This window comes from Oncorhynchus mykiss, chromosome 2, assembly GCF_057628025.1.
Source record: "Oncorhynchus mykiss isolate SJ-2025 chromosome 2, ASM5762802v1, whole genome shotgun sequence".
Lineage (NCBI taxonomy): Eukaryota > Metazoa > Chordata > Actinopteri > Salmoniformes > Salmonidae > Oncorhynchus > Oncorhynchus mykiss.
Window position 1 is genome coordinate 29,802,272 of NC_143023.1, and position 21,356 is coordinate 29,823,627.

Here is a 21,356-nt window from a genome sequence, read left to right on the forward strand (position 1 = left end):
CATGTCCCCTGGCTACCAGCAGCTGTGATTAGCTACATGTCCCCTGGCTACCAGCAGCTGTGATTAGCTACATGTCCCCTGGCTACCAGCAGCTGTGATTAGCTACATGTCTCTGGCTACCAGCAGCTGTGATTAGCTACATGTCTCCTGGCTACCAGCAGCTGTGATTAGCTACATGTCTCTGGCTACCAGCAGCTGTGATTAGCTACATGTCTCTGGCTACCAGCAGCTGTGATTAGCTACATGTCCCCTGGCTACCAGCAGCTGTGATTAGCTACATGTCCCCTGGCTACCAGCAGCTGTGATTAGCTACATGTCCCTGGCTACCAGCAGCTGTGATTAGCTACATGTCCCTGGCTACCAGCAGCTGTGATTAGCTACATGTCCCTGGCTACCAGCAGCTGTGATTAGCTACATGTCCCCTGGCTACCAGCAGCTGTGATTAGCTACATGTCCCCTGGCTACCAGCAGCTGTGATTAGCTACATGTCCCCTGGCTACCAGCAGCTGTGATTAGCTACATGTCCCTGGCTACCAGCAGCTGTGATTAGCTACATGTCCCCTGGCTACCAGCAGCTGTGATTAGCTACATGTCCCCTGGCTACCAGCAGCTGTGATTAGCTACATGTCCCTGGCTACCAGCAGCTGTGATTAGCTACATGTCCCTGGCTACCAGCAGCTGTGATTAGCTACATGTCCCTGGCTACCAGCAGCTGTGATTAGCTACATGTCCCTGGCTACCAGCAGCTGTGATTAGCTACATGTCCCCTGGCTACCAGCAGCTGTGATTAGCTACATGTCCCCTGGCTACCAGCAGCTGTGATTAGCTACATGTCCCCTGGCTACCAACAGCTGTGATTAGCTACATGTCCCCTGGCTACCAGCAGCTGTGATTAGCTACATGTCCCCTGGCTACCAGCAGCTGTGATTAGCTACATGTCCCTGGCTACCAGCAGCTGTGATTAGCTACATGTCCCCTGGCTACCAGCAGCTGTGATTAGCTACATGTCCCCTGGCTACCAGCAGCTGTGATTAGCTACATGTCCCTGGCTACCAACAGCTGTGATTAGCTACATGTCCCCTGGCTACCAGCAGCTGTGATTAGCTACATGTCCCTGGCTACCAGCAGCTGTGATTAGCTACATGTCCCCTGGCTACCAACAGCTGTGATTAGCTACATGTCCCCTGGCTACCAGCAGCTGTGATTAGCTACATGTCCCCTGGCTACCAGCAGCTGTGATTAGCTACATGTCCCCTGGCTACCAGCAGCTGTGATTGGCTACATGTCCCCTGGCTACCAACCGCTGTGATTAGCTACATGTCCCCTGGCTACCAACAGCTGTGATTAGCTACATGTCCCCTGGCTACCAGCAGCTGTGATTAGCTACATGTCCCCTGGCTACCAGCAGCTGTGATTAGCTACATGTCCCCTGGCTACCAGCAGCTGTGATTAGCTACATGTCCCCTGGCTACCAGCAGCTGTGATTAGCTACATGTCCCCTGGCTACCAGCAGCTGTGATTGGCTACATGTCCCCTGGCTACCAGCAGCTGTGATTAGCTACATGTCCCCTGGCTACCAGCAGCTGTGATTAGCTACATGTCCCCTGGCTACCAGCAGCTGTGATTAGCTACATGTCCCCTGGCTACCAGCAGCTGTGATTAGCTACATGTCCCCTGGCTACCAGCAGCTGTGATTAGCTACATGTCCCCTGGCTACCAGCAGCTGTGATTGGCTACATGTCCCCTGGCTACCAGCAGCTGTGATTAGCTACATGTCCCTGGCTACCAGCAGCTGTGATTAGCTACATGTCCCCTGGCTACCAGCAGCTGTGATTAGCTACATGTCCCCTGGCTACCAGCAGCTGTGATTAGCTACATGTCCCTGGCTACCAGCAGCTGTGATTAGCTACATGTCCCCTGGCTACCAGCAGCTGTGATTAGCTACATGTCCCTGGCTACCAGCAGCTGTGATTAGCTACATGTCTCCTGGCTACCAGCAGCTGTGATTAGCTACATGTCCCCTGGCTACCAGCAGCTGTGATTAGCTACATGTCCCTGGCTACCAGCAGCTGTGATTAGCTACATGTCCCCTGGCTACCAGCAGCTGTGATTAGCTACATGTCCCCTGGCTACCAGCAGCTGTGATTAGCTACATGTCCCTGGCTACCAGCAGCTGTGATTAGCTACATGTCTCCTGGCTACCAGCAGCTGTGATTAGCTACATGTCCCCTGGCTACCAGCAGCTGTGATTAGCTACATGTCCCTGGCTACCAGCAGCTGTGATTAGCTACATGTCTCCTGGCTACCAGCAGCTGTGATTAGCTACATGTCCCCTGGCTACCAGCAGCTGTGATTAGCTACATGTCCCCTGGCTACCAGCAGCTGTGATTAGCTACATGTCCCCTGGCTACCAGCAGCTGTGATTAGCTACATGTCCCCTGGCTACCAGCAGCTGTGATTAGCTACATGTCCCCTGGCTACCAGCAGCTGTGATTGGCTACATGTCCCCTGGCTACCAGCAGCTGTGATTAGCTACATGTCCCCTGGCTACCAGCAGCTGTGATTAGCTACATGTCCCCTGGCTACCAGCAGCTGTGATTAGCTACATGTCCCCTGGCTACCAGCAGCTGTGATTAGCTACATGTCCCTGGCTACCAGCAGCTGTGATTAGCTACATGTCCCCTGGCTACCAGCAGCTGTGATTAGCTACATGTCCCCTGGCTACCAGCAGCTGTGATTAGCTACATGTCCCCTGGCTACCAGCAGCTGTGATTAGCTACATGTCCCCTGGCTACCAGCAGCTGTGATTAGCTACATGTCCCCTGGCTACCAGCAGCTGTGATTGGCTACATGTCCCCTGGCTACCAGCAGCTGTGATTAGCTACATGTCCCCTGGCTACCAGCAGCTGTGATTAGCTACATGTCCCTGGCTACCAGCAGCTGTGATTAGCTACATGTCCCCTGGCTACCAGCAGCTGTGATTAGCTACATGTCCCTGGCTACCAGCAGCTGTGATTAGCTACATGTCCCTGGCTACCAGCAGCTGTGATTAGCTACATGTCCCTGGCTACCAGCAGCTGTGATTAGCTACATGTCCCCTGGCTACCAGCAGCTGTGATTAGCTACATGTCCCCTGGCTACCAGCAGCTGTGATTAGCTACATGTCCCTGGCTACCAGCAGCTGTGATTAGCTACATGTCCCCTGGCTACCAGCAGCTGTGATTAGCTACATGTCCCCTGGCTACCAGCAGCTGTGATTAGCTACATGTCCCTGGCTACCAGCAGCTGTGATTAGCTACATGTCCCCTGGCTACCAGCAGCTGTGATTAGCTACATGTCCCCTGGCTACCAGCAGCTGTGATTAGCTACATGTCCCTGGCTACCAGCAGCTGTGATTAGCTACATGTCCCTGGCTACCAGCAGCTGTGATTAGCTACATGTCCCTGGCTACCAGCAGCTGTGATTAGCTACATGTCCCCTGGCTACCAGCAGCTGTGATTAGCTACATGTCCCCTGGCTACCAGCAGCTGTGATTAGCTACATGTCCCTGGCTACCAGCAGCTGTGATTAGCTACATGTCCCCTGGCTACCAGCAGCTGTGATTAGCTACATGTCCCCTGGCTACCAGCAGCTGTGATTAGCTACATGTCCCTGGCTACCAGCAGCTGTGATTAGCTACATGTCCCTGGCTACCAGCAGCTGTGATTAGCTACATGTCCCCTGGCTACCAGCAGCTGTGATTGGCTACATGTCCCCTGGCTACCAGCAGCTGTGATTAGCTACATGTCCCTGGCTACCAGCAGCTGTGATTAGCTACATGTCCCCTGGCTACCAGCAGCTGTGATTAGCTACATGTCCCCTGGCTACCAGCAGCTGTGATTAGCTACATGTCCCCTGGCTACCAGCAGCTGTGATTAGCTACATGTCCCCTGGCTACCAGCAGCTGTGATTGGCTACATGTCCCCTGGCTACCAGCAGCTGTGATTAGCTACATGTCCCCTGGCTACCAGCAGCTGTGATTAGCTACATGTCCCTGGCTACCAACAGCTGTGATTAGCTACATGTCCCCTGGCTACCAGCAGCTGTGATTAGCTACATGTCCCCTGGCTACCAGCAGCTGTGATTAGCTACATGTCCCTGGCTACCAGCAGCTGTGATTAGCTACATGTCCCCTGGCTACCAGTAGCTGTGATTGGCTACATGTCCCTGGCTACCAGCAGCTGTGATTAGCTACATGTCCCCTGGCTACCAGCAGCTGTGATTGGCTACATGTCCCCTGGCTACCAGCAGCTGTGATTAGCTACATGTCCCTGGCTACCAGCAGCTGTGATTAGCTACATGTCCCCTGGCTACCAGCAGCTGTGATTGGCTACATGTCCCCTGGCTACCAGCAGCTGTGATTAGCTACATGTCCCCTGGCTACCAGCAGCTGTGATTAGCTACATGTCCCCTGGCTACCAGCAGCTGTGATTGGCTACATGTCCCCTGGCTACCAGCAGCTGTGATTAGCTACATGTCCCTGGCTACCAACAGCTGTGATTAGCTACATGTCCCTGGCTACCAGCAGCTGTGATTAGCTACATGTCCCTGGCTACCAGCAGCTGTGATTAGCTACATGTCCCCTGGCTACCAGCAGCTGTGATTAGCTACATGTCCCTGGCTACCAGCAGCTGTGATTAGCTACATGTCCCTGGCTACCAGCAGCTGTGATTAGCTACATGTCCCTGGCTACCAGCAGCTGTGATTAGCTACATGTCCCCTGGCTACCAGCAGCTGTGATTAGCTACATGTCCCTGGCTACCAGCAGCTGTGATTAGCTACATGTCCCCTGGCTACCAGCAGCTGTGATTAGCTACATGTCCCCTGGCTACCAGCAGCTGTGATTAGCTACATGTCCCCTGGCTACCAGCAGCTGTGATTAGCTACATGTCCCCTGGCTACCAGCAGCTGTGATTGGCTACATGTCCCCTGGCTACCAGCAGCTGTGATTAGCTACATGTCCCCTGGCTACCAGCAGCTGTGATTAGCTACATGTCCCTGGCTACCAGCAGCTGTGATTAGCTACATGTCCCCTGGCTACCAGCAGCTGTGATTAGCTACATGTCCCCTGGCTACCAGCAGCTGTGATTAGCTACATGTCCCCTGGCTACCAGCAGCTGTGATTAGCTACATGTCCCCTGGCTACCAGCAGCTGTGATTAGCTACATGTCCCCTGGCTACCAGCAGCTGTGATTAGCTACATGTCCCCTGGCTACCAGCAGCTGTGATTGGCTACATGTCCCCTGGCTACCAGCAGCTGTGATTAGCTACATGTCCCTGGCTACCAGCAGCTGTGATTAGCTACATGTCCCCTGGCTACCAGCAGCTGTGATTGGCTACATGTCCCCTGGCTACCAGCAGCTGTGATTAGCTACATGTCCCCTGGCTACCAGCAGCTGTGATTAGCTACATGTCCCCTGGCTACCAGCAGCTGTGATTGGCTACATGTCCCCTGGCTACCAGCAGCTGTGATTAGCTACATGCCCCTGGCTACCAGCAGCTGTGATTAGCTACATGTCCCTGGCTACCAGCAGCTGTGATTAGCTACATGCCCCTGGCTACCAACAGCTGTGATTAGCTACATGTCCCTGGCTACCAGCAGCTGTGATTAGCTACATGTCCCCTGGCTACCAGCAGCTGTGATTAGCTACATGTCTCCTGGCTACCAGCAGCTGTGATTGGCTACATGTCCCCTGGCTACCAGCAGCTGTGATTAGCTACATGTCCCTGGCTACCAGCAGCTGTGATTAGCTACATGTCCCCTGGCTACCAGCAGCTGTGATTGGCTACATGTCCCCTGGCTACCAGCAGCTGTGATTAGCTACATGTCCCCTGGCTACCAGCAGCTGTGATTAGCTACATGTCCCCTGGCTACCAGCAGCTGTGATTGGCTACATGTCCCCTGGCTACCAGCAGCTGTGATTAGCTACATGCCCCTGGCTACCAGCAGCTGTGATTAGCTACATGTCCCTGGCTACCAGCAGCTGTGATTAGCTACATGCCCCTGGCTACCAACAGCTGTGATTAGCTACATGTCCCTGGCTACCAGCAGCTGTGATTAGCTACATGTCCCCTGGCTACCAGCAGCTGTGATTAGCTACATGTCCCCTGGCTACCAGCAGCTGTGATTGGCTACATGTCCCCTGGCTACCAGCAGCTGTGATTAGCTACATGTCCCTGGCTACCAACAGCTGTGATTAGCTACATGTCCCTGGCTACCAGCAGCTGTGATTAGCTACATGTCCCTGGCTACCAGCAGCTGTGATTAGCTACATGTCCCCTGGCTACCAGCAGCTGTGATTAGCTACATGTCCCTGGCTACCAGCAGCTGTGATTAGCTACATGTCCCTGGCTACCAGCAGCTGTGATTAGCTACATGTCCCTGGCTACCAGCAGCTGTGATTAGCTACATGTCCCCTGGCTACCAGCAGCTGTGATTAGCTACATGTCCCTGGCTACCAGCAGCTGTGATTAGCTACATGTCCCCTGGCTACCAGCAGCTGTGATTAGCTACATGTCCCCTGGCTACCAGCAGCTGTGATTAGCTACATGTCCCCTGGCTACCAGCAGCTGTGATTAGCTACATGTCCCCTGGCTACCAGCAGCTGTGATTGGCTACATGTCCCCTGGCTACCAGCAGCTGTGATTAGCTACATGTCCCCTGGCTACCAGCAGCTGTGATTAGCTACATGTCCCTGGCTACCAACAGCTGTGATTAGCTACATGTCCCCTGGCTACCAGCAGCTGTGATTAGCTACATGTCCCCTGGCTACCAGCAGCTGTGATTAGCTACATGTCCCTGGCTACCAGCAGCTGTGATTAGCTACATGTCCCCTGGCTACCAGCAGCTGTGATTGGCTACATGTCCCTGGCTACCAGCAGCTGTGATTAGCTACATGTCCCCTGGCTACCAGCAGCTGTGATTGGCTACATGTCCCCTGGCTACCAGCAGCTGTGATTAGCTACATGTCCCTGGCTACCAGCAGCTGTGATTAGCTACATGTCCCCTGGCTACCAGCAGCTGTGATTGGCTACATGTCCCCTGGCTACCAGCAGCTGTGATTAGCTACATGTCCCCTGGCTACCAGCAGCTGTGATTAGCTACATGTCCCCTGGCTACCAGCAGCTGTGATTGGCTACATGTCCCCTGGCTACCAGCAGCTGTGATTAGCTACATGTCCCTGGCTACCAACAGCTGTGATTAGCTACATGTCCCTGGCTACCAGCAGCTGTGATTAGCTACATGTCCCTGGCTACCAGCAGCTGTGATTAGCTACATGTCCCTGGCTACCAGCAGCTGTGATTAGCTACATGTCCCTGGCTACCAGCAGCTGTGATTAGCTACATGTCCCTGGCTACCAGCAGCCGTGTGCCTCCTATTCCTCTCTCTCTTCCTCCTCCTCTTCTCTCTCTTTCTCCTCCTCCTCCTCCTCCTCTTCTCTCTCTCTCTTCCTCCCCCTCCTCTTCTCTCTCTCTCTTCCTCCTCCTCTTCTCTCTCTTCCTCCTCCTCCTCTTCTCTCTCTTCCTCCTCCTCCTCTTCTCTCTCTCGCTTCCTCTTCCTCCTCCTCCTCTTCTCTCTCTCTTCCTCCCCCTCCTCTTCTTTTTCTTTCTCTTCCTCCTCCTATTCCTCTCTCTCTTCTTCCTCTTCTTTCTCTTCCTCCTCCTCTTCTTTCTCTTCCTCCTCCTCCTTTTCTCTCTCTTCCTTCTCCTCTTCTCTTTCTTTCGCTTCCTCCTCCTCTTCCTCCTCTTCTCTCTCTCTCTTCCTCCTCCTCGTCCTCCTCCTCCTCCTCGTCTCTTTCTTTCTCTTCCTCCCCCTCCTCTTCTCTCTCTTTCTCTTCTGTTGATGCTGCTGCCCAGGGGGACATGGATTAAGATGACCCTGTCGTCCTGTTCTCCTCAGAGAAAGATCAGAGGCTGGATGTTAACCCGATAACACATGCACACACACACACCGCACACACACACCACACACACACAGCCCCAGCTGGCAGAAGGGTCCTCTACCCCCATCTCTATACACAAATAAACACACACACCAGCCCCCCAGCCCAAGAAATCAGCAATGTCTTAGGGATGTCCATTTCTGCGCAGCTGTCTCTGCTACGTGATATCACTCACATGATTGTCTATAAGGCCCCGGGGCAAGCTGTGTGTTGAGGTGTGAAAACACAGAACAACTTTAATTTGGGGGTCAACTATCCCTTCAAGAAACCTTTGAGTCACTTGGAAGAACCAGGTGTGTCTGTGTGTTTATACGTGTTGTTTATATCCCGTAACTAGGCGGCGAGGATTCGTTTGAAGTGGACCGCAGCTCTGGGGAGGTCAGGACCACAGGCCGACCCCTGACCCCCAGCAGGGAGTACATGCTGAAGGTGCAGGTGGTCGACACGCAGGGCAGGAAGGGTCCCCCTGCAACAGTGGCTATTCTGGCAGGGTTCCGCCCCCCACAGTTCACCAATGCCTCCTACACCCTGACTGTCCCAGAGAACACGCCCGTGGGCCAAGCGTGAGTACACCCTGGGTTTGGAGATATTGGAATGGGCTAATCCCAATTACCCATATTATGGACTATTTTTGACCAGAGCCACCTAGTGCACTATATGGGGAATAGGCTGTGATTGTTGACTACTAGGAAGGTGAATGAACTAGGGCTTTACAGGTGACATTGGACAGGAATAACTGCTGGATGTGGGTTAGGAATAGGATGAGGGAATGGACAGGGTATGCCAGACCATGCATTTCACAATGAGGGAGGTGGGGTAAGAGCATCAGTGAACCAATGAATGCGTGTGTTCTGCATATGTGTATGTACATGTCTTTTTGCTTGTGTATTGTGCTTGTTATGTGTGTGTGTGTGTGAGTGTTTGTGTTTGTGTGCCGCCTCTGCTGCTCATTAGAGGGGAAACCAAAGGATTGTGTGAACGTGGATGATTCCTCTGCATTATGTGTCATGTGTTGGGAGGGGGTGGGGGGGCGGGTTATGAAGGTGGGGGTGAAGGAGGGACGCAGATGCATCATTTTGTCCCAGGGCTCAGAATATGAAAGTGTGGCTAATTCAAATATGTATTAAAATAAACTTTAGGATAAACATGAAGGGCAAAGTGTGTGTCTGAACCTGCCTCCTCAGGGCTCTGGTGACTGGAGCACAATGTCTTCATCTCCTGCCCACCCTCTGCATGGTGTGTGTGTGTGTGTGTGTGTGTGTGTGTGTGTGTGTGTGTGTGTGTGTGTGTGTGTGTGTGTGTGTGTGAACCTGCCTCCCCAGGGCTCTGGTGATTGGAGCACAATGTCTTCATCTCCTGCCACCCCGTGCGTGTCAGTGCATGAAGGTGCATGTTTGCGTGTGTGTGTCTTAATCCAGAAAACCACTAAATAAAGATGCTATGGATGAGATGAGAGTGATGATATCAGACTGAAGGTGGATAATTTCTTGCTCCCTGGAGATCTATTTAATTCGTGAATGTGTCTCCTCATGACATCACATCCTCTCTAATGTGTCTCCTTATGACATCACATCCTGTCTAATGCATCTCCCGATGGCATCACTTCCTGTATACTGTATCTCCTTTTGACATCCCGTTCCTGTTTCCCCCTGCAGTGTGGCGATGGTGGGGGCCGTCTCCTTCCAGAGGAAGACTCTCTCCTACATGCTGCTGGTGAACCCTGGCAACCTGTTCAGTGTCAACCAGGAGAGTGGAGCTCTCAGCCTCACCCGGACAGTGGACTTTGAGAGTGGACACACACTCCACACGCTGCAAGTCAGGGCCTCCGAGCCAGACACAGGCCTCAGCGGTGTGGCAGAGGTACACACACGCAACTATACACACACATACACACATGCACGCATACACACACACACACACACACACACAGTCACACATAAATAGTACACACTCACCTCTATACACACCTGCTCCTACCCAGATGGCTGGCGTATACACACAAATGGCATCCTCACTAATCCACCAGTTCCCCTTAGGCCAGCTCCAGTCAGCTTGGCTAATTCACTCAAAGAAGCTATGCATGCGGCTCTGAAGGTGTGTGTGTGTGTGCCTGCGTGCCTGTGTGTGTGTGTGTACTTTCCGTAGGAGTAGTATTGATGGGGAATAGACCCATTTGAGGAAACATCAACTATAGCCATGGTCAGCTGCAGTAGAGAACGTCCAACCTACCCCCCTAAGCTGCTCCCCAGCCGTGGTCAATTAATGGAGAACAACAGTATGGAGAGTCAGCCATGGTCACATAATGTAGAACAACAGTATGGAGAGTCAGCCGTGGTCACATAATGTAGAACAACAGTATGGAGAGTCAGCCATGGTCACATAATGTAGAACAACAGTATGGAGAGTCAGCCGTGGTCACATAATGGAGAACAACAGTATGGAGAGTCAGCCGTGGTCACATAATGGAGAACAACAGTATGGAGAGTCAGCCATGGTCACATAATGTAGAACAACAGTATGGAGAGTCAGCCGTGGTCACATAATGTAGAACAACAGTATGGAGAGTCAGCCGTGGTCACATAATGGAGAACAACAGTATGGAGAGTCAGCCGTGGTCACATAATGAAGAACAACAGTATGGAGAGTCAGCCAGGTAGCATGCATGGTGATTCTGTTCAGGTGATTGGACTGTGGCCTCAGTGGCAAGTTTGGAAATAGAAATAGGTGCCGTCTAGCTTCAGTACAGATACAGTGAAGGCTCTATGGAGATTCTGGGTAAAGAGACAGAGAGACAATTGTTGTTTTTATTTATTCAGAAGGTTGTTTATCTTTGCTATCCTATTATGTGAAGATAATCATCTCAGGTTTTACAATTAACATCATATTGTATGACGTCTCCCTCAGATTTAAAAAATAACCTTTTACCTAAATGAGAACAGGTGTGCCCTTTCCCCTTGTTTGGCTCCAGTTTCCTTTCCCACAAGGGCAGTTGAGGTAAGCTGTTGTGAAACTGGCGTATTGGAATTCCCCGGGGCGGACATCTTTGTTTGTCAGATGCTCACATCCACTGATTGAGTTGTTTAGATGGACTTGGCAACCAGGCAGGACCCTGTGGCCAACGTGTGCCTGGCAACCAGGCAGGTCCCTGTGGCCAACGTGTGCCTGGCAACCAGGCAGGTCCCTGTGGCCAACGTGTGCCTGGCAACCAGGCAGGACCTTTGGCCAATGTGTGCCTGGCAACCAGGCAGGACCCTGTGGCCAACGTGTGCCTGGCAACCAGGCAGGACCCTGTGGCCAACGTGTGCCTGGCAACCAGGCAGGACCCTGTGGCCAACGTGTGCCTGGCAACCAGGCAGGTCCCTGTGGCCAACGTGTGCCTGGCAACCAGGCAGGACCCTGTGGCCAACGTGTGCTGTGCCTGGCAACCAGGCAGGTCCCTTTGGCCAATGTGTGCCTGGCAACCAGGCAGGACCCTGTGGCCAACGTGTGCCTGGCAACCAGGCAGGACCCTGTGGCCAACGTGTGCCTGGCAACCAGGCAGGTCCCTGTGGCCAACTTGTGCCTGGCAACCAGGCAGGTCCCTGTGGCCAACGTGTGCCTGGCAACCAGGCAGGACCCTGTGGTCAACGTGTGCTGTGCCTGGCAACCAGGCAGGTCCCTGTGGCCAACGTGTGCCTGGCAACCAGGCAGGTCCCTGTGGCCAACGTGTGCCTGGCAACCAGGCAGGTCCCTGCGGCCAACGTGTGCCTGGCAACCAGGCAGGTCCCTGCGGCCAACGTGTGCCTGGCAACCAGGCAGGTCCATGTGGCCAACGTGTGCCTGGCAACCAGGCAGGACCCTGTGGCCAACGTGTGCCTGGCAACCAGGCAGGTCCCTGTGGGCAACGTGTGCCTGGAAACCAGGCAGGACCCTATGGCCAACTTGGGCCTGGCAACCAGGCAGGTCCCTGTGGCCAACGTGTGCCGGACACAGAGGAACGCTTTGGCACCACAAACACACACACACAAACAAACATGTACAACGTGAGTAGACAAACACAGAAACTCTTGCATGTACACACGCATTAAACACAGATGTAACAGTGCACACGTACAGACACAACACACATCAACATAAACAGGCTCCGCAATCTGGCAATAAGCTGGGCACCAGTCACGGTCACCTTCCTCTGTCCAAAGCTCACACCATCTGTGGTTAAAACCTCAATCCGTTTGCTCTCTCTCCCTCTCTTTATGTCTTTCCTTTCACTCTGTCTCTCTCTGCCTCTGTTTCTCTCTCTCCGCTATCATTAATACAAGCCCATGGGGTAGGAGTAGGAAGAGGAGCAGGCATCCCATAGAGTTCCATGTCTCTTTCCCTCTCTCTCCTCCCCATCTCTCTCCTCCCCATCTTTCTCTCCCCATCTCTCTCCTCCCCATCTCTCTCCTCCCCATCTCTCTCCGCTCCCAGCTTCTCCTCCTAATCTTCCTTAAGCACTTGTACTAGCTCTTATTATCACTATTACTCTCACTTTCTGCCACGCACACACACACACACACACACACACACACACACACACACACACACACACACACAAACACACACACATACACAGTACGGCAGTAGTATGAGACCAGGCTCTGTTGGACCAGGCTCACGGTGTGTGGCGGCTCTCCAAGAGGGTCTTAACAGACAGGGTGTTTTTCTAACAGGGATTGGGATTCCCAGGGAGTGCTGGTGATTAGATATGAGTGAGTGGGGGATCCAGTCTGCCGGGTTTGGAGGAGTGGAGAGAGGGAGGATGTTAGTGTTACCCACAGGTTAGAACGTAGAAATAGTGGCTAGAATGGACAGCTCTATGTTTTAAATCAGTCTGATTGAAATGATGCACAGACATTTTGTGTCATAACCTTATTGTTTGGAGTTTGAAGTTATTGTTGTCTTTGGGGCAAATCCTAACTTTCACATAAGTCGAATTTTCACTTAATCTTGCATTGACATCAAGTTTGGATATCAATTTGTGGCCCCCCGAGTGAAGCAGCAGTCTAAGGCATTGCATCTCAGTGCTAGAGGCATCACTACAGACGCTGGTTCGATCCCGGGCTGTATCACAACCGGCCATGATCGGGAGAACCTTGAGGTAAAGCACAATTTGCCCAGCGTTCACCGAGTTAGACGAGGGTTTGGCCTACCAGGATTTCCTTGTCCCATCGCGCTCTAGCGACTCCTTGTAGTGGGCCCGGGCGCCTGCAAGCTGACTTCAGTCACCAGCTGAATGGTGTTTCCTCCTACACATTCTTGCGGCTGGCTTCCGGGTTAAGCGAGCAGTGTGTTAAGAAGCAGCGGGCCTTTCGGAGGACGTGTCGCTCTCACCCGAGTCCGTATGGGAGTTGCAGTGATGGGACAAGACTGTAACTACCAATTGGATATATCTTAAAAGCTGTAAAAGTACAAAAAAAGGATTTCAATTTGCTTCGGATTTTGAAGGTTTGTCAAATACGGTGTTGGAGTTTTTGCATTTTTGTTTTGCATGAGTGTGTTAGCCTAGTCATAGTTCCATACTGGGGCCCACGCTGGCTTCTCCAGCCCCCTGTCTGCCATGGCTGCTCTGTGTGCCTACCTCTCTCCCCTGGGGAGCAGCAGTCTACCCCCTGGCAAGGCTGGTCCCCAGAGATAACACCCCCATGTGGGAGACTAGAGGGGGAGGATCCTGCATGACTAACACTGCTCAGGGAACCTCTGGACTACCCCGCCCCTCTTTACGTCTCTCACTCTCTTTCCCCATCTATCTCTCTAACTCAATCTCTACCACCATCCTGCCCTATCATGATCTATCTTTACCTCTCTCACTCTCTTTCCCTATCTATCTCTCTAACTCAATCTCTACCACCATCCTGCCCTATCATTATCTATCTTTACCTCTCTCACTCTCTTTTCCCATCTATCTCTCTAACTCAATCTCTACCACCATCCTGCCCTATCATGATCTATCTTTACCTCTCTCACTCTCTTTCCCCATCTATCTCTCTAACTCAATCTCTACCACCATCCTGCCCTATCATTATCTATCTTTACCTCTCTCACTCTCTTTCCCTATCTATCTCTCTAACTCAATCTCTACCACCATCCTGCCCTATCATTATCTATCCTTTCCTCTTTCTGCCCCCCCTTTCTTTCTCTCTGTTGCTATCTTCCTAGTTTTTCTTTCTCTCTTTTTCTCTTCCCCCTTAATTATCTCTCTCTCCTTTGGATCTCTCTATCTTCCTTATGCCTCAGGACTGTCATATTTCCAGCTATAAAAAATAATGTGTGTGTGCACAGAGATTCAGTGTAAATGTGTGTGCATGCATCTGTAAGAGTGAGTGTGTGTGTGCACGTGTGTGCACGTGTGTGCGTTTGTGTGATGTTGTGTTCCGCTTGGCCGGGGAGCGGCTCAGAGGGTTGGGCTGCAGCTGTGCCTGACTACCACTAGGTCCTCGCCCTCCCACACACTCATTTATATTAACCCAGCCAGCACGCCTGAGAAAACACACATACACACAAACACTCACATACACAATCACATATTGTGTAAATGACTGTCATCTGAAAGCTTCACACTAAGAAGAATTTCCACAGACTCCCCCCGATCGCCGATCCAAGTTAACCCTTTCTCTGTCCTTCCCTATAGGTGGTGGTTCACATCACAGATGAGAATGACTGCACTCCAGAATTCCTCCACTCCATTTACAGCCGGGATAACATTCCCGAAGCCACCGCGCCTGGAACATCACTGCTACAAGGTGAGACATCAGTGGAGGTTCTATGTGGGACATGAAGTCCATAACATAGGTAGAAACACACAGACAGAGAGACTTCACATACAGAGACCCACAGACACACAGAGACACACAGACAGAGACACACAGACACACAGTCACACAGACAGACAGAGACACACAGACAGAGACACACAGACAGACAGAGACACACAGACAGAGACACACAGACAGACAGAGACACACAGACAGACAGAGACACACAGACAGAGACACACAGACACACAGAGACACACAGACAGAGACACACAGACACACAGAGACACACAGACAGAGACGCACAGACACACAGAGACACACAGACAGACAGAGACACACAGACAGACAGAGACACACAGACAGAGACACACAGACAGACAGAGACACACAGACAGACAGAGACACACAGACAGAGACACACAGACAGACAGAGACCCACAGACACACAGAGACACACAGACAGAGACACACAGACACACAGAGACACACAGACAGAGACACACAGACACACAGAGACACACAGACAGACAGAGACATACAGACAGAGAGACAGTGCATAAGAGACAGACAGTACATAAAGTAACAGTGTATAGAGTGCCTTCAGAAAGTATTCAGACCCCTTTACTGTTTCCACATTTTGTTACGTTACAGCCTTATTCTAAATTGTTTCCCCCCCCCATCAATCTACACTACAATACCCCATAATGACAAAGCAAAAACAGGATTTTAGACATTTTTGCTCATTTATCAAAATAAAAAAACTGAAATATAACATTTACATAAGTATTCAGACCTTTTACTCAGTAGTTTGTTGAAGCACCTTTGGCAGTGATTACAGCATTGAGTCGTCTGGGAATGACACTACTAACTTGGCACACCTGTATTTGGGGAGTTTCTCCCATTCTTCTCTGCAGATCCTCTCAAGCTCTGTCAGGTTGGATGGGGAGCGTTGCTGCACAGCTAATTTCAGGTCTCTCCAGAGATGTTAGATCAGGTTCAAGTCCGGGCTCTGGCTGGGCTACTCAAGGATATTCATAGACTTGTCCCAAAGCCACTCCTGTGTTGTCTTGGCTGTGTACTTAGGGTCGTTGTTTTCATCAAGGATCTCTCTGTACTTTGCTCTGTACTTTGCTGTACTTTGCTCTGTTCATCTTTCCCTCGATCCTGACTAGTCTCCCAGTCCCTACCGCTGAAAAACACCCCCACAGCATGATGCTGCCACCACCATGCTTCAACGTACGGATGGTGCCAGGTTTCCTCCTGATGTGACGCTTGTCATTCAGGTCAAATAGTTCAATCTTGATTTCAGCAGACCATAAATCTTGTTTCTCATGGTCTTCAGGTGCCTTTTACTGAGGAGTGGCTTCCGTCAGGCCACTCTACCATAAAGGCCTGATTGGTGGAGTGCTGCAGAGATGGTTGTCCTTCTGGAAGGTTCTCCCATCTCCACAGAGGAACTCTAGAGCTCTGTCAGAGTGACCATCAAGTTCTTGGTCACCTCCCTGACCAATGCCCTTCCCCCGAATGCTCAGTTTGGCCGTGCGGCCACTCTAAGAAGAGTTTTGGTGGTTCCAAACATCTTCCATTTAAGAATGGTGGAGGCCAATGTGTTTTTGGGGACCTTCAATGCTGCATACATGTTTTCGTACCGTTCCCCAGATCAGTGCCTCAACACAATCCTGTCTCTACGGACAATTCCTTCAACCTCATGGCTTGGTTTTTGCTCTGACATGCACTGTCAACTGTGGGACCTTAGATAGACAGATGTGTGCCTTTCCAAATCATGTCCAATCAATTGAATTTACCACAGGTGGACTCAGGTCAAGTTGTAGAAATATCTTAAGGATGATCAATGGAAACAGGATGCACCTGAGCTCATGTAAATAAGGTATTTCTGTTTTTTAAATTTAATTCATTTGCAAAAAAAATTAAAAACCTGTTTTCACTGAGGATTCTTTAAAAAAAAAAAAAATTTAGAATTAAGGCTGTAACGTAACAAAATGTGGAAAAAGTTCCGAAGTTTCCGAAGGCGCTGTAACAGACAGACAGACAGACAGACAGGCAGGCAGGCAGACAGGCAGGCAGACAGACAGGCAGACAGACAGACAGGCAGGCAGACAGACAGTGGGTGCTGCCCTCTGTGTGAGATGGTGAGAGCCAGGCTTGGTTAGTGGACAGACACCCTGAGGGTTGAGGAGAGGGTGACCTCTACTAAAGGCTGGCCATAATGGAATGGGCTGCTCTTATCACCCTGCCTGTCCCAGACCTGATCCTATCACAGTAATTGAAAGGGTTTTACGCCCACTAACAATGGATGACTATGTGCCACGGTTTAACCACCGGCAACTCTTTTATAGAGGAAGGGAAGGGAGGAGTGAGCAACCCTTTGGGAGGTTAGATAGACGAGCATGTGCTTTGTGCCATTCATGCACAGGTATGTTCAGTCAGTGTGCTACCATGTCAGTACATGCATCTATGTCCCATTCTATGTGACCTCAACTCTATTGCACACGCCACACGTTAAATTTGAGACCGACAATGAGGTTGGCTTTGCTGCTTGTCACACTGCATTAGGTTCTGGGATCAAATTATCAACAGCTAGCCTCCCTGGGAGTGCTTGAGTAGTCCTGCCCCACTGAGCCATGAGGAGAGGAGGGAGAGGAGGAGACAACCCATTTTTCAAGTGTGTGTGTGTGTGTGTGTGTGTGTGTGTGTGTGTGTGTGTGTGAGAGTGAGTGAGTGAGTGAGTGAGTGAGTGAGTGAGTGAGTGAGTGAGTGAGTGAGTGAGTGAGTGAGTGAGTGAGTGAGTGAGTGAGTGAGTGTGTGTGTGTGTGTGTGTGTGTGTGAGCCAGAGAGAAGAGAATGGCCGAATTGCTTACCAGCCTTTAATTCTGTCTTTGTTCTCAGCTAAAGCCAATCGGCTTTAGCGAGGGATGGAGAAAATACAGAGACAAAAAGGAACGAGAGAACGAGAGAGTAAGACAGGATGATCTAGTGCGTTGGCCTGGGCCCGGCTGTGTGTGTGTCTCTGTGTGTCTGTATGTGTGTCTGTGTGTTTGTCTCTGTGTGTCTGTGTGTGTCTGTATGTATGTCTGTGTGTTTGTCTCTGTGTGTCTGTGTGTCTGTGTGTCTGTCTGTGCATGTGCTTATGAAAATTCAATTATGGTGAATATGCAGCTTTTTTGCATATTGCCATGTCGACAGACGCGCCTGTCACTCTGTGTCACTCACTCACGCAGTGGAGACTCCCCCTGCATGCAGAGCACGCGTGCACGCTCGTGTGTGTGTGTGTGTGTGTGTGTGTGTGTGTGTGTGTGTGTGTGTGTGTGTGTGTGTGTGTGTGTGTGTGTGTGTGTGTGTGTGTTTGTAGTATTTGTATGTGAATGGATAGTTTGAGTTCACGCTTTAGAATGGATAGTTTGGTTAAAAGCTTTAGAATGGATAGTTTGATTAAAAGCTTTAGAATGGATAGTTTGATTTCACGCTTTAGAATGGATAGTTTGATTTCAAGCTTTAGAATGGATAGTTTGGTTAAAAGCTTTAGAATGGATAGTTTGATTAAAAGCTTTAGAATGGATAGTTTGATTAAAAGCTTTAGAATGGATAGTTTGGTTAAAAGCTTTAGAATGGATAGTTTGATTTCACGCTTTAGAATGGATAGTTTGATTAAAAGCTTTAGAATGGATAGTTTGATTTCAGGCTTTAGAATGGATAGTTTGATTTCACGCTTTAGAATGGATAGTTTGATTTCACGCTTTAGAATGGATAGTTTGGTTAAAAGCTTTAGAATGGATAGTTTGATTAAAAGCTTTAGAATGGATAGTTTGATTAAAAGCTTTAGAATGGATAGTTTGATTTCAAGCTTTAGAATGGATAGTTTGATTTCACGCTTTAGAATGGATAGTTTGATTTCACGCTTTAGAATGGATAGTTTGATTAAAAGCTTTAGAATGGATAGTTTGATTAAAAGCTTTAGAATGGATAGTTTGATTAAAAGCTTTAGAATGGATAGTTTGATTAAAAGCTTTAGAATGGATAGTTTGATTAAAAGCTTTAGAATGGATAGTTTGATTAAAAGCTTTAGAATGGATAGTTTGATTAAAAGCTTTAGAATGGATAGTTTGATTAAAAGCTTTAGAATGGATAGTTTGATTAAAAGCTTTAGAATGGATAGTTTGATTAAAAGCTTTAGAATGGATAGTTTGATTAAAAGCTTTAGAATGGATAGTTTGATTAAAAGCTTTAGAATGGATAGTTTGATTAAAAGCTTTAGAATGGATAGTTTGATTAAAAACTTTAGAATGGATAGTTTGATTAAAATCTTTAGAATGGATAGTTTGATTAAAAGCTTTAGAATGGATAGTTTGATTAAAATCTTTAGAATGGATAGTTTGATTAAAAGCTTTAGAATGGATAGTTTGATTAAAAGCTTTAGAATGGATAGTTTGATTAAAAGCTTTAGAATGGATAGTTTGATTAAAAGCTTTAGAATGGATAGTTTGATTAAAAGCTTTAGAATGGATAGTTTGATTAAAAGCTTTAGAATGGATAGTTTGATTTCAGATTCAACGAGAGAGAAAAACTGAGAAAGAGGCGAACATGAGGGAAAGAGAGAGTCAGGAGAAAGAGATAAAGATAGAGAGAGGTTAATTATTGTTGTTTACCTTAAGTCAAGATTAGTCTATAAATTGGGCCTTGGTTTTTAATGGAAGCTAGCAGTGAGTGACGGGGAAATCTGCCTCTCCAATTATCTAGCCGAAATGTCTCAGGAAGGATTTAACACAAACACACACACGCACACGTGCACGCGCACACGCGCACGCACACACACACACACATGCACACGCACACACACGCACACACACGCACACACCTCAGCTAGCCAGAATAGCTCGCCTCGACTCTCCCCATATTCCTATGTTTCATTTAGCTACCGCTGCAACTCCAATACTCCTGCCTATGCATTAAAAATGCTAATAGGTATCCTGAAGATATATTATATTAGTCTGTGTATATTTAATGAACCTTCTGTTTCAATCCTGGCCTTAAGCTCCCCTTCTCTCACACACATGAACACACACACACACACATACACACATGAAAACACACACACACGCACACGTATTCACAAACACATACACACATACACACACTCTCTCTCGCTCAAACACCCCCCCCCCCCCCCCCCCCCCCCCCTTCCGCAACAGGTTCATGTGTGAGTGAGAGAGGTAATGGGATAGAGGGAGGAAGAGGGAGAAGTAGAAAGAGAAGATGGAATGATGAGAGATGAAAGAGGAGCAGTGAATCAGCCAGTATACAACTGCTCATTTGCGTCAATCTGTGTACATGTGGGTGTGAGCATTCTACATGCACGTGTGTACATTAACACACACTTGTCTGTGTCTGTGTGTGTGGAACACATGCTCTCTCTCGACCTGAGGGCTAATTCATTAGAACTGGGCTCTGGCTCTTTGGCTAATGACAGCATAGCCTTCTTGAAGTTGGACAGTTTGATGTGGGCCTGTCAGCAGCATGACTCTAGTCTAACACTAGCCAGTACTCAGTACATACAGTAGGTCTACAGTACAGCTAGTATTATCACACACACTTCATACACCACTGGCCTCCATTATGTCTCTTTTAACACCAGACTGCTTAAATTCACCTACTGTACAATGGCAAGGAGCTGGGAAGGGGGAGGGAAGGAAGGGGGGACACGGAAGGGTGGAAGACTACTTTAAGTCGTTAAGGCTAATGCATGTCGCTCTGGATAAGAGCATCTGTTAAATGACTAAGATGTGAAAAATTTCCAATTCCAAAATTTCCAATCCAAAAATTTCCAATTTTCACACACACACACACACAGACTACTAGATAAATGATTACCAAGTTTTGTGTGTGTGTGTGTGTGTGTGTGTGTGTGTGTGTGTGTGTGTGTGTGTGTGTGTGTGTGTGTGTGTGTGTGTGTGTGTGTGTGTGTGTGTGTGTACAGACATACACCCACATTGACCACTGAGTATTTCTGTTGGTTATTTCCTTCTTTGCAAAACTGGAATAATGATTTCCAATGTGTACAAGCTGATTAAAAAGATAATGACTCATCCACCTGTCTTCCTCTTCTCATCCTCCTGTCTTCCTCTCTAGTTCTAGCGAGGGACTGTGACACAGGGCTCAACTCAGAGCTCTCCTACTTCATCCAGAGTCCCGACTTTGCCATCTCTTCCAGGGGTGTGGTCAGCCCCAGCCAACGGTTGGACTACGAGCGGCCCAATCACATGTACGAGTTTGTGGTGGTTGCCGTGGACAATGGGACTCCACCCCGCACCGGGACCGCCTCCATCCGGTTCAGAATGGCCAATACCAACGACGAGGCTCCTATCTTCTCTCAAGCTGTGTATGTTGTTCCTCTATCTGTTTGTCCCTCTCTAACCCCCCTTTTCTCCCCTAATTTCTCCTCTCTTATCCTACGCCACTGTGCTGGTTGGCTGCTCTTCCTCCCCCATTCATACACTCACACTCTCCCTCCCTTTTACTCGACTCTACACCCTCTACCAGTGGAAGTTGTTACTCAGAGCAGAATTCTATCCAGTTAGTCCCT

General features: G+C 49.5%; 1 protein-coding gene across 1 annotated transcript in view; it reads left to right on the forward strand.

Annotated features, from left to right (window-relative positions):
• Window positions 1-21,356, forward strand: part of LOC110534670 (neural-cadherin) — a 129,064-nt gene that overhangs the window by 64,909 nt on the left and 42,799 nt on the right. Inside the window, exons 3-6 of the mRNA XM_036945505.2 lie at window positions 8,320-8,545; window positions 9,638-9,842; window positions 14,632-14,743; window positions 20,903-21,152. Coding sequence (XP_036801400.1) covers window positions 8,320-8,545; window positions 9,638-9,842; window positions 14,632-14,743; window positions 20,903-21,152 — 793 coding nt within the window. The remainder of the gene's footprint in view (window positions 1-8,319; window positions 8,546-9,637; window positions 9,843-14,631; window positions 14,744-20,902; window positions 21,153-21,356) is intronic.